General features: G+C 41.6%; 1 protein-coding gene across 1 annotated transcript; it reads right to left on the reverse strand.

Annotated features, from left to right (window-relative positions):
* Window positions 1–577: 577 nt before the first annotated feature.
* On the reverse strand, window positions 578–8691 carry pts (6-pyruvoyltetrahydropterin synthase). The gene is made up of 6 exons (XM_077551137.1): window positions 8495–8691; window positions 7654–7733; window positions 5715–5737; window positions 3028–3084; window positions 2217–2287; window positions 578–1056 (listed from the first exon to the last, which is right to left on the reverse strand). Exons 1-6 carry the CDS (start codon window positions 8674–8676, stop codon window positions 933–935), a joined length of 537 nt encoding a protein of 178 aa, XP_077407263.1. The 5' UTR covers window positions 8677–8691; the 3' UTR covers window positions 578–932.
* Between the last annotated feature and the right edge of the window lie 4777 nt (window positions 8692–13468).

A 13468-nucleotide genomic window follows, 5' to 3' on the forward strand; every position in this document is an offset into this window, starting at 1 on the left:
GACTTAAGGTGACCACCGTATCCGAGTATCAATGCATTGCCCAATGGATAATAATTATTAAGATTCAGATCATTAAGTGTTTTGCTGTATCATGAAAACGTAAAGGAGAGAGTATCAAAGTTGATGGTATGTCCCCTTGGAAAAAGTAAGGAAAAATACCTTATGTTCAGTTGGGTTTAAAAATATAAATACCATCCCAGAACGGTCTAAGCCATAGGTGTCAAAGTGCAGTCCTCGAGGGCCACAGTCCTGCAGGTTTTGGAGGTTTCCCTCTTCCAACACAAGCTGATTTCAATCAGGAGGATCGTTATCAGGCTTATGCAGAACTTGCTGATGAGCTGATCATATATCAGCTGTGTTGGAGAACGAAAACATCCAAAACCTGCAGGACTGCGGCCCTCCAGGACCGGAGTTTGACACCTAGGGGACTCTAAGCCAATATGTTATGCACATCATGCAGTTTCACATAATTTGAGTAAAAAACAAATTTGAAATTCTAAATGACTGCTATTGTCTTTCAGAGACAATATCATAGCATTGTAATGTTAATGTGGAATGATTAGAGAAGAACTTGAGCTGAATGGAGAATTTAATGTAAGATTTTATTGTCAATATTAATGCATAAAGATTCTCGTCACACACAAAAAAGTCCACAATCATTGATGAAAATGTATTTTACAGGAAATACAACACTGAGTATCTCTTTAAATTATCTCAACCTACTTCAAAAACGAGATGCCTGTTAATCTCTAGGGGCTATCCATAAATAAAATTGCAAATATATTTGGTACAAAAGTAACATAACTATACCAATCTAAAAAATAGTACCAGCCTTATAAGACACCTGTGTCTAACAAAACTAATTTTGAGTCCACAGTAGGCAAACCACACAAGGATTGTAAACGGCACTTGAGGAGTGTAGACATTGACATCTACTCTCCTCTATATGTGACAATATTTTTATTTGTCTCGTAAATTTTTATTTCATAAAGATTGTAAGGTGCAATGGCCTTTGCCATGTTGTCCCATATGTAAACAGCCAGGTTCTCAGTTGTGCTAGGATACAGGAAAAAACAACAACTAGTTAGAAGCAGTAGTAGTAATGAAAAAAAATCATTCAAATCAAACATATAGGATGCATCGTCAACATTTGATTTATTTCAGACAAGACAAAAGTGGCCTTAAGGAAAAAGCATATTTTTTTGTTTAGCGAGACATGTAGTAGATCTGACTCATCTGTGTAGCAGTGAAAATACATAAGATGGAACCCAGGGGCAGCAAATACAATGAAAACAGCAGGGGCTCTATTATTGAACCCTGTGGAACACCATATGACAGTGGGGCAGAGTGCGATTCAGAGATAACACAAAAAGTTCTACCTAACAAATTAAGTATTTGAATAAGACATGAAATTAAAAAATGGAATACAATACAAAAATAATGTTTGTATATCTATTTTTTTTAGATAAGCAGGATAACTACATAGTGAACTAGAGGTGCAATTTCTAGAGAAATTGCATGTGAATGCTAAAAGCTAATATTTGAATGCAAACAAGTACCAATGCTGAGTAAAGTTGTTTCATTTCTCCAAATATTTGACCCTCCTCACTTCTCAGAGGATAGAAGACCAGGAGGTTGCAAAATGCAAATAAAAAAATGAGATGAACCCCATAGTCCATACAAGTGGTGTTTGTAGATGTGCTTACTGTTTTAAAAGCACAGACAATGCAAAATCATCCAGACTTCCTTTAAAGTAGGGGTGTCAAACATACAGGCCAGAATTGAGATGCAGTTTTTCACTAAAAATAAGTGTTGTTACTAATTTTGTCCACTGGATGGTGCTCTGATGACCATTTAAATGTCATTCTGAAATGTGGCTGTTATTCAGTATTTGATGTAAAAAATAAAAAATGCACTCATTTTTGTTAAGAAATTTCAAATTACGCTGGAGTAATAATAAATGGGGATATTTTCAAAATGTATGTGTAATTGTTTGCACAGGAAAGAAAGAACGGACGAATTAATGAAATATTTTCATCTGTTGTTACTTACATCTTATTAGGCCACTGACATACTGATTTGGCTGGCCCAGCTCAAAAGGTCAAATTTGGGTGAAAGTCGCCCCTGAATGAAAATGAGTTTGTCACCCCTGCTTTAAAGACATAAGAAGAAGTATATTGTGGCCAAAGTTGCCAAAGTTGAAGGAAGACACATACCTGGCAACATTAGCGAAATACGGGACATCCTTATCCAGGTTCTTATGATCAAGTGGAATCATGATGACTTCCTGAAAATGGAGTTAATAAAATTACATTCTATTCTGTAGATCTCATATTTGACATCATCAAAGTATTTATATTGAATGCAACTTTGGTTAATATTGTCAAAGTGATGTCAGTGTTCAGATACAGTAAATCCAATACTTGGCCTTTCATGATAACACATGTTGCAAAATGTAATTATCTTTCAATTCTCAACAATATTGAACATTTGCATTGGAATGTAGAACAACAATATATCTCAGATAAAAATCTAAATGAAAATGACTCGGCACACAACACACAATCTAGTATCTGTAGTAAGTAATCCCTTTCACAATGTTCTTTTTCACCTAGTTGTAAAAGTCTGGAATGGCTATTTTGGTGTGTGTGTGTGTGTGTGTGTGTATAATACATATTATATAAATTATATAATAACATATATGTGTGTGTGAGGTTAAATTACTGCAATGAGAACCTTGATTGAGAATTCCGTCTCAATGGAAAGGTTTATTTGCCTTTTGGTGTGGCCTGTGACAAGAATGTTTATTAGTATGTTATCATAGCTATCATATATCAAATGGCTTCTATTCTTTTTACACCATATTTCAAACACAGAAGTGGCAAATTCAGGTCCAGAAAGTAAAAGCCCTGCCAGTTTGGCTTTAGCCCCAGATGCTAGCTAGTTAGCTCCCTAGCTAGCTCCTATGGTGCTTGTTTACCTTTAAGGGAGCTAGCTAGCCATTTTTTGTTATTCTGTTGCTCTTACCTCTATATACCTCTTTAAGTCAGTCAGGTTCATTATCATTCCGGTGATATGATCAATCTATACAGAAACACACATGCACATAGACAGTTAAACATATACTATTCTCTTAAAAAAAATGTCAAGGGTGTAGCAGGTGGGTTACATGAGTTCAGTGGAAAGTGGTCATGTGGGCTGATGGGTACAAACTGGTTCTTTATGTTCAATGTCTTTCCCTGAAATGACTTTGGCAACAACATTGCAAGGATTCATGCAGCTGAAATTGTGAAGTGGTGGTACAGGGAGCATGCAACATCATTTTCCAGATGTCCAGACCGTTAACCTTATTGAAAGAATGTCAGACGTGCTAAAGAAGACTTCGTGCAGTGATCTGAGTCTCAACATCATTGATGGAAAGACAGGAAAAAACTAATATTAATGTGACAGTTATGTCTAAGTCAAAGATAAAAATGGGACAACAAAATATTAGTTGTCAGGGAAAATGTATTTTATAGCACCGTTGCTTCTTTAGTTTCTTGTTTCTTTTTCAGCACCAAATGTAATATGTTTGGACAAAGTATAAAAGTACAACAAGAAAAATAGCTCAAAAGAGTTCAAGAGCTGATATGTAGTCATTTTCCAGGCTTATCTTCATAATAATCACCTACTGTAAGTTATTACATCAATACCTATGGCAGAATTAAAATACTCATTACAGATTAATTGACCGCTTAATATAAAAAAATATATAATGCATACAATAACTTTTTTTTGGGTCCCCTATAATATTTTTTATTATATAATATTTAATTATATTATATAATATCACATGCAATTAATGGGAATTTTCTATTATCTTTTATCTTTGCAGTGATGAAAAGTCACCTACCGTGATCGGTGGCATAACGAAGCTGGATACTAACGCTATAGTGTGAACACTTGTGACCCACTTTTTATCACGTCAGTGATCAGCAAGCTATTGTGCTGTGCGCTGAAACTGCCGTGACAAGAAACAGGCCAGTTAAGCTCAGGGACCGATGATGGTTCCCATCAAAGGCATATATGTCATAGCATAGTCATTTCTAGCTGATCTTCATGATTTCATCCACAAACATGGAAAGCGGCAACACTTTCCCCGTATTAGTTTTAACGTCACCGTAGGCACAGGCATATTATGTCATTGTCTACTAGGGGTGTTAAAAAAATATATACAGTATATTACATATAAATATATAGATATTACAGCGCGCAATTCTCGAATCGATTTGATATGATTTTTAAACATCAATTTTTTATGGGAATATTCAACAAAACGTCTTACTTAGGGTTAGGGTTTACACATTAAGCATGGAAAAATGTTATATTAATGGAACATTAAGCCTTAATATTTTATTTTTAATGCTGTTCAAACATGAAACAGATTGCAACAGATTGTTTGTTAAATAAAGTGTCTCACAGTTATAAGCTTAAAGTTTCAGATAAATAAATACATTTTCGCACAAATCTTACAGTGTACATGTACAAGTTTACGGATTAGTATTTTCTAAATTTGAGGTTAAAAAAAATTGCAATAATCAATTTATAGTTTTGTATCGGGATTAATCGGTATCGAATCGTGACCTATGAATTGTGAAACGAATCGAAAGGTACTAGGCAATTCACACCCCTATTGTCTACCTCTTGTTCACACATAGGTCATGACGGTAAAGTAGGGCTGTGCAATTCATCGAAATACACTCCACAATTACAAAAACAGCATAATCGTAAAAAAAAGAAGATTGTTAATACTAATCTTTGAGTTGTTTAAATTTTGACATTTAATCTTTTTTTCAAATTAAAAATAACAAATTTAATAAATTTTTGTTTATCCAAAAGGAACTTGCACAATTACTGTATAGCGTTTATTTGTCTTAATGTTTTATTTTTTTTATATATTTTTTTTTACATTTTTGCCAACATAAATAAATAAATACATACATATTATAATAAATATATATTATTATAAATTCTGTTTGGTCCAAAAGGAACTTACATAATTATAGGGGTTTCTATTTTTTTTAAATTGGTCTTAATATTTTTAAATGCTTAAACATTTTCCTGTTTTGTACCAAAAAAATAAACAATCGTGATTTCAATTATTGCCAAAATAATTGGGTTTATTATTTATTCCATAATCGAGCAGCCCTACGGTAAATCCATTTGGTTTCCAAAATGCATTTTATGGCACAATAGATTTAATTATTGAAAAATCATCCTCGTCTTATATGCTTTTGTGTTAGCAGTAATTTGTTGAACGTGTGTCTCAACCATTATATTAATGTTTGATTTGTGTTGAACAGTTGCACTGTTAAAAATCTAAGTTTATGACTTATCAATGGACAGATCAATCCAATCCATTTTGCCGATTTTAGAAGGGTTGTAATCAATAGGCTGATTCATCGGTCGGGTCCTACATTGTACTGCAATAAATGGTGCTTTTAGGCCTTCCATGTTATCGTTTGTGCTCGTTAGTCACTTGATTCACCTTTAGTGGCTCCCAGGCATTAAAATGAACGAGAAAATGGAAGAAAACAAAGTGGTCGAGTAATGTCTTAAATTATCTTATGCAAATGTCTGGCTCTGGCATTGCATTTGAATGACTGTTAAGGCCTTGTATGCTGAGCACAAACTGTAATTGAGGGTTAAAAATACAAAAAAAGTGTGCTACTCACCTTTCCACACACAGTTATCTCCACTGCGGAAAGAAATACACTGTAGTTAATGATTGGGAAATGTGGACAGCAATAGGAAGTAGGACTGGATGATTAACCGAAATGTTATCAGGATTTTGATTTTGGCTCCTCTTGATAAATAAAATGTAATAATCGAAAAAAAACGATTAATATGCAGAACGCTGCGGCACGTCTTCAAGTTCCCTTTGTCGTGAAAGTACCCTGAATACGCCATTTAGTTTGTAGCTAGCCCGGCGCGAATTAGTGTAATTCTGCTGTCCCTAAGCTTCCTTTAACCTGTTTAATGGCACTCCACTAAATACACGATAAGGAGAATTACATACAGAGTGCATTTAAATACGAAACATGCTTCATTTTTAACACATCGCGAGCCTAGCGCTGATGCTAAAGTGAGTCAATGGAGTATCCCATTCAAATGCTAACAAGAAGTTAGCATCAAATTTGGGAGTAATAGTCCTTCAAATAACAAATATTTACACACAAATGCTATGGTAGCACATACCCACAGTAAGATAACACTACTCAAAGGCACAAATTCTTCCCAATTTGTGAAAAACTAGTTGAATGTAATAGAATGAAATCACAACTTTCTTTTGTTCTCATTGTAAGCGTGTACACCATGGATGCACGGCACCACACTGCCCCTAAGAGGCCACAACGCGCAGGGATAGCCAGTATTTGTTTTGCAATTACTTTTTTAGCATACAGTATTTTTATTTGAACTTTTTTTTTGTTTAATGATTCACATAATTTTATTTTCCTTAAAATTCAAGGATACAAATATATCCAAGGACTTTTTTAATACATATATTGATATACACACATACATACAATTAAAATAATTAATTTCCGTTATTTGGGTTTTGTGCTTCCTGTGTAGCTCTATTCTTTTCTCTCTACTCTTATATTTAATTGCTAATTTAGTGTTCATATCATTTTTTTTTTCTTGGTGTTTAGCGATACAATATTAGCTTAGCGATTAGCATCAGCTACTTCTCTGGTGTTGCACAGAGCCGTATATCGAGAGAGTTTGGCCAACTCGGTTTCAACAGGGTAACAAGATGGCATCCATATGTCCTGTGACACAGCGTGATTGGTCATCTGCTGATCCCATGACATATGGACGCCATTTTGTTACCCTGCTGAAACAGAGTTGGCCAAACTCTCTCTATATACGACTCTGGTGTTGCATGGTTAGCTACTCCTCATTAGACTTTTGTGACAACGATGCTTATAATAGGTGTACCGGTAGTTATTTGCTGCCAAGGAGTGTAAGGATAATGTTTAGCCGCTCTAGCTAGTAAGTGCAGTTTGTAGCTTGTGTCTCTGTGTGGCATCGCTTCTGGTTGGTGAGCTTGGCAGTAAAGGACTGGGACTGCATTTATGTGTGAGATAGTTGAAACAACAGATTATGTCAGGAGCACTGCTAAAAAAGTGAGCGATCACATGATTGCGTTGTCTGGAATCATGATTTTTATTTATTTATTTTTTAAAGATAAATTGTTCAGCCCTATTTCAGTTTGGAGCAATTTTCTGCTCAACACAATGCTGGCATGAGTTCATCCATACAGATTCTCGCTACCCTTAAAAAATGTCAGTTGTTAATTTTCCCCGTTGAATTACATTTAGCCAAATTCACATCCCTTTCAACAAACTACTTGTAGAATAACACAAATGTCAGCCAAGATGATATGATTGCTGGGGCTTGTAATCAGCATTTGATGCTATTTGCACAATTGCATTAAATCACAAGAGAAACTAAAAATAACTGTTTATATGGAAACTGTTCACTTACTTACATCTGCCAAGTATTCATGTTTACACAGATATGACATGCAAATGCAGTGAAGGCTTCAAAACAAAAGCATATGATAAGATGCATTATTATTATGCTTCTCATTTTGAAAACTCAACCAACCTTTGTAGTTGTGCCCATGGCCGTGAGGATTGTTACATTTCCCATACACCTTTATATTATCTTCATCAGTCAGGTGAACACTACAAAGAAGATGAGAACCACAATTAATAACAGATTTACAGTTCTTTCTTCTTACATGTTTGAGTGCCAAAATTACTGAGCCTGTTTTGCTCTCGACAATAAGTTTGTACACCTGGGTCCTTGTTTTTTATGTTCACCAGTATTATATGTTGTTCATGTTTAGCAAGATTGAATGATATCAACCTTTGAAAATAGGATAACGAAAAAGTGTCTGGAACCTTAGACATTTTTCACACGTATAGTACCCACAAAGAGGATACTGAACAAATCATAGGTCACATTTCAAACTTTAACTACCAATAAATAACTCTGACGAGTACAGGACCTGTGAAATGTTGGTGTAACATTGACCACAATAATCACTTCAGTTTCGCTTGTAAGAGAAGAATCAATTGTATAGGGTTGTTTCTATGGTTTCTCACAGCCGTGAAAGCAGCACAGTGTAGTGGTCGGCTTTTCGTGGAAGGCGCGCGCGCACACACACACAAACATACACGGTATAGAGGGTCTGGCCGCTGTCGTCAAACAATTTTTGACACCCAAACAATCTCATAAACAAGTAATACCCACACAGACATGTGGACAAAGTAGAGCTTATCTGACATTTCCTGTTTGCGTAGGGGCTTTCCTCGCGGTCCTAAACTCCCTCCACACAGCGGCCACAGCGAAATCCGGGAGTCGTCGCAGAGCGGCGAAGCTGCTTCGTTTAATTAACATCCTCGAAACCTAGCAAAGCGTTCTTGAAAGACAACAACTATACCTGTGCAGGCGGTGGCATGCGCTGAAGCTCTGAACCCGGGTGATGTATCCGATACGCTCCGAGATGCCGTTCATGGCGGATCCAGGCATGTTCGGCAGCCGACTCAAGTGTGGTGTGGTGAGAGCCCGCATAGGGTGCTGTTGAGAACCTCCAGCCTCTCGTGACTCATCCAGCGTGACCATTGGTTTAAAACGGGGCGTGCGTTAATGCTCACATGACGCACACATTCACTGTGATGCCCTTCCAGCCAAACGTATGAATGTAAATAAAGAAAAGGTCAGCAAATTTTCCAATGTCACGCATGATTGGGTCGGGAGTCTCAGTGTACTGGATTTTAAAACTGTAACCCAAAAGCAAATATTGGTTCTACAACTTGTTACACAAAGTGCCACCGTCTGCCATGTAAAAAAAAAAAAATACAAACAGTGTTTCATCAAAAACCAGGGAGCGATTTTACTCCTAAAAGTTATATTTATTATTGCAAGACACCGTAACATTATATGTACAGTTTGAACATTAAACAGGACTTAAAAATAGGAAAATAAAAAATGTACTTAAATTAAATTTAAAAAAATTGTATTGCACATAAAGGTTAACTAAAACGTGTACATAAATGTTGTTGTTTAAAAAAAGAAAAACTGTTCTACCAAATTAAATGCAAATGTATTTAAAATTAATTTACAACTATGCTGTAGCCTACTATATAAATGTACTGTACTGGATTTGAAAAAAAATCATTAAAGGGGAAGTCAATCCCCAAATTTTCTTGTATCAATAAGAGAGGCCCGATACTGCATTAAAACAGTGGTATCGGCATCGGCAATTACTAACAAGTAACATACCGATACCATTATTTCCGACGCTAATATAGGACTTTGGATGCAGCATCTTGTGTCTTGCTTGTGCAGACATTCACTGATGTGTGATGTGTTTGCTGCATGCTGAGCCAAGATATCCCATTGGCTCTTGAATGCTCTTTTCACGTTGAAAAAAAAAAATAACTAGGTATCGGCAATGCCGCAAAGCTTGGTATCGGAATCAATATTGGGGGCCAAAAAACGTTATTAGAACAACACTAATAAATAATATTCTCAGGTAACGAGCAATCACAGCTCACTTGTTTTCTGACTTTGGTCATGTGACGTTCACGCTGAATCATAATTGGTCCTTACCGGAGCCCTGAGCAACTGTGATGTCATTTTCAGCCGACAGCAAGTGGCAAAATGTCCGCCCCTGAGATCAATAAAAACGGGCTTACCTGTATTTTGAGAGCTAGAGACTTTGAGAGCCTCTGCTATTGATGTGACTTAAAAGGCATACTAACATAATTTGTAATTGATGCTAGCCTACAATTTTCTGGTTGTGTTGAATTATCTGTTTGAATTGCAATATGTTACACTATTGACAGAGACTAAACCGCGAGAGTAAGTCATATACATACAATTTGCAAGTAAATCTTAATCATTGTGTATTTTATGACGTTACAGAGCAAACCTGTAACTGAATCATACTCCATTTATGTTAAATATCCTGTTTTTTAATACAGGGATGAAAATTAAAGAATGTTTTTATTGATCTGATTCATCAATTAATTGAAAGAAATAATCAACAGAACAATCAATTCATAAAATAATTAACAGTCACAGTCCTAGTTAACCCCTCCGTGAGTCATCACCTTATCGTGGTGGAGGGGTTTGCGTGTCCCAATGAGCCTGGGAGCTATGTTGTCCGGGGCTTCATGCCCCTGGTAGGGCCACCCAAGGCAAACAGGTCCTAGGTGAGGGACCAGACAAAGCATGGCTCAAACGACTCCAATGATGAGTACAAACATTGGATTTTCGTTTCCCTTGCCCGGACGCGGGTCACCGGGGCCCCCCTCTGGAGCTAGGCCTGGAGGTGGGGCTCGAAGGCGAGCGTCTGGTGGCTGGGCCTATACCCATGGGGACCGGCCGGGCACAGCCCGAAAAGGCAACGTGGGTCCCCCTTCCCATGGGCTCACCACCGGTGGAAGGGGCCAAAGGGGTCGGGTGCGCAGTGAGTTGGGTGGCAGCCAAAGGCGGGGGCCTTGACGGTCTGACCCCCGGCTACTGAAGCTAGCTCTGGGGACATGGAATGTCACCTCTCTGACAGGGAAGGAGCTCGAACTGGTGTGCGAGGCTGAGAAGTTCCGACTAGATATAGTCGGACTCACCTCCACACACGGCTTGGGTTCTGGTACCAATCCTCTCGAGAGGGGCTGGACCCTCTTCCACTCTGGAGTTGCCCACGGTGAGAGGCGCAGAGCAGGTGTGGGCATACTCATTGCCCCCCAGCTAGCCGCCTGTACGTTGGGGTTTACCCCGGTGAATGAGAGGGTAGCCTCCCTCCGCCTTCGGGTGGGGGGACGGGTCATGACTGTTGTTTGTGCTTATGCACCGAACAGCAGCTCAGAGTACCCACCCTTTCTGGAGTCCTTGGAGGGTGTGCTGGAGAGCGCACCCCCTGGAGACTCCCTCGTTCTACTGGGGGACTTCAACGCTCACGTGGGTAATGACAGTGAGACCTGGAGGGGCGTGATTGGGAGGAATGGCCCCCCCGATCGAAACCCGAGTGGTGTTTTGTTACTGGACTTCTGTGCTCGCCACGGACTGTCCATAACGAACACCATGTTCAAGCACAAGAGTGTCCATATGTGCACCTGGCACCAGGACACCCTAGGCCGTAGTTCGATGATCGACTTTGTAGTCGTGTCATCGGACTTGCGGCCGTATGTGTTGGACACTCGGGTTAAGAGAGGGGCGGAGCTGTCAACTGATCACCACCTGGTGGTGTGTTGGCTCCGATGGCGGGGTAAGATGCCGGTCCGACCAGGCAGGCCCAAACGTACTGTGAGGGTCTGCTGGGAACGTCTGGCAGAATCCCCTGTCAGAAAGAGTTTCAACGCCCATCTCCGGCAGAGCTTCTCCATTGTCCCGGGGGAGGCGGGGGACATTGAGTCCGAGTGGACCATGTTCCGCGCTTCAATTGTTGAGGCGGCCGATCGGAGCTGTGGCCGTAAGGTGGTTGGTGCCTGTCGTGGCGGCAATCCTCGAACCCGCTGGTGGACACCAGCGGTAAGGGATGCCGTCAAGCTGAAGAAGGAGTCCTATCGGGCCTTTTTGGCCTGTGGGACTCCGGAGGCTGCTGACGGGTACCGGCTGGCCAAGCGGAATGCGGCTTTGGCGGTCGCTGAGGCAAAAACTCGGGCATGGGAGGAGTTCGGTGAGGCCATGGAAAACGACTTCCGGACGGCTTCGAGGAAATTCTGGTCCACCATCCGGCGTCTCAGGAGAGGAAAGCAGTGCACCGTTAACACTGTGTATAGTGGAGACGGAGTGCTGTTGACCTCGACTCGGGACGTCGTGAACCGGTGGGGAGAGTACTTCGAAGACCTCCTCAATTCCACCAACACGCCTTCCTTTGAGGAAGCAGGGTCTGGGGACTCTGAAGTGGGCTCCCCTATCTCTGGGGTCGAAGTCGCCGAGGTGGTTGGAAAGCTTCTCGGTGGCAGGGCCTCGGGGGTGGATGAGATCCGCCCGGAGTTCCTGAAGGCTCTGGATGTTGTGGGGCTGTCGTGGTTGACACGTCTCTGCAGCATCGCGTGGACATCGGGGACGGTGCCTCTGGATTGGCAGACCGGGGTGGTGGTTCCCCTTTTTAAGAAGGGGGACCGGAGGGTGTGTTCCAACTTTAGAGGGATCACACTCCTCAGCCTCCCAGGTAAGGTCTATTCAGGGGTGCTGGAGAGGAGGGTCCGTCGGGAGGTCGAATCTCGGATCCAGGAGGAGCAGTGTGGTTTTCGTCCCGGCCGTGGAACAGTGGACCAGCTCTACACCCTCAGCAGGATCCTCGAGGGTGCGTGGGAATTCGCCCAACCAGTCCACATGTGCTTTGTGGACTTGGAGAAGGCGTTTGACCGTGTACCTCGGGGAGTTCTGTGGGGGGTGCTTCGGGAGTATGGGTTACCGAGCCCCCTGATACGGGCCATTCGGTCCCTGTACGACCGATGTCAGAGTCTGGTCCGCATTGCCGGCAGTAAGTCGAATTTGTTTCCGGTGAGGGTTGGACTCCGCCAAGGTTGCCCTTTGTCACCGATTCTGTTCATAACTTTTATGGACAGAATTTCTAGGCGTAGCCGAGGCGTTGAGGGGGTCCGGTTTGGTGGCCTCAGCATTGCATCTCTGCTTTTTGCAGATGATGTGGTGCTGTTGGCTTCTTCAAGCCGTGACCTCCAGCTCTCGCTGGAGCGGTTCGCAGCCGAGTGTGAAGCGGTTGGGATGAGGATCAGCACCTCCAAATCCGAGACCATGGTCCTCAGTCGGAAAAGGGTGGAGTGCCCTCTCCGGGTCGGGGAGGAGGTCCTGCCCCAAGTGGAGGAGTTCAAGTATCTTGGGGTCTTGTTCACGAGTGAGGGTAGGTTAGAGCGGGAGATCGACAGGCGGATCGGTGCAGCGTCTGCAGTGATGCGGACGCTGTATCGGTCCGTTGTGGTGAAGAAGGAGCTGAGCCGAAAGGCGAAGCTCTCGATTTACCGGTCGATCTACATTCCTACCCTCACCTATGGTCACGAGCTGTGGGTCGTGACCGAAAGAACAAGATCCCGGATACAAGCGGCCGAAATGAGTTTCCTCCGCAGGGTAGCCGGGCTCTCCCTTAGAGATAGGGTGAGAAGCTCGGTCATCCGAGAGGGACTCAGCGTCGAGTCGCTGCTCCTCCACGTTGAGAGGAACCAGTTGAGGTGGCTCGGGCATCTGGTTCGGATGCCTCCTGGACGCCTCCCTGGGGAGGTGTTCCGGGCATGTCCTACCGGCAGGAGGCCCCGGGGACGACCCAGGACACGCTGGAGAGACTATGTCTCTCGGCTGTCCTGGGAACGCCTTGGGGTCCCGTCGGATGAGCTGGCTGAAGTGGCTGGGGAGAGGGAAGTCTGGGCTTCCCTGCTAAAGCTGCTGCCCC

This window comes from Vanacampus margaritifer, chromosome 18 (genome assembly GCF_051991255.1).
Source record: "Vanacampus margaritifer isolate UIUO_Vmar chromosome 18, RoL_Vmar_1.0, whole genome shotgun sequence".
Taxonomy (NCBI): Eukaryota; Metazoa; Chordata; class Actinopteri; order Syngnathiformes; family Syngnathidae; genus Vanacampus; species Vanacampus margaritifer.

Bases quoted from the DNA above. Each gene is read 5' to 3' on its own strand.
- pts (XM_077551137.1), bottom strand. From the start codon at position 8,676: ATGGTCACGCTGGATGAGTCACGAGAGGCTGGAGGTTCTCAACAGCAC. The intron at 7,734-8,494 runs GTATAGTTGTTG...TCTTCTTTGTAG, and splicing joins GCATGCCACCGCCTGCACAG to TGTTCACCTGACTGATGAAG. The intron at 3,085-5,714 runs GTGAGTAGCACA...GTTTCTGTATAG, and splicing joins AGATAACTGTGTGTGGAAAG to ATTGATCATATCACCGGAAT.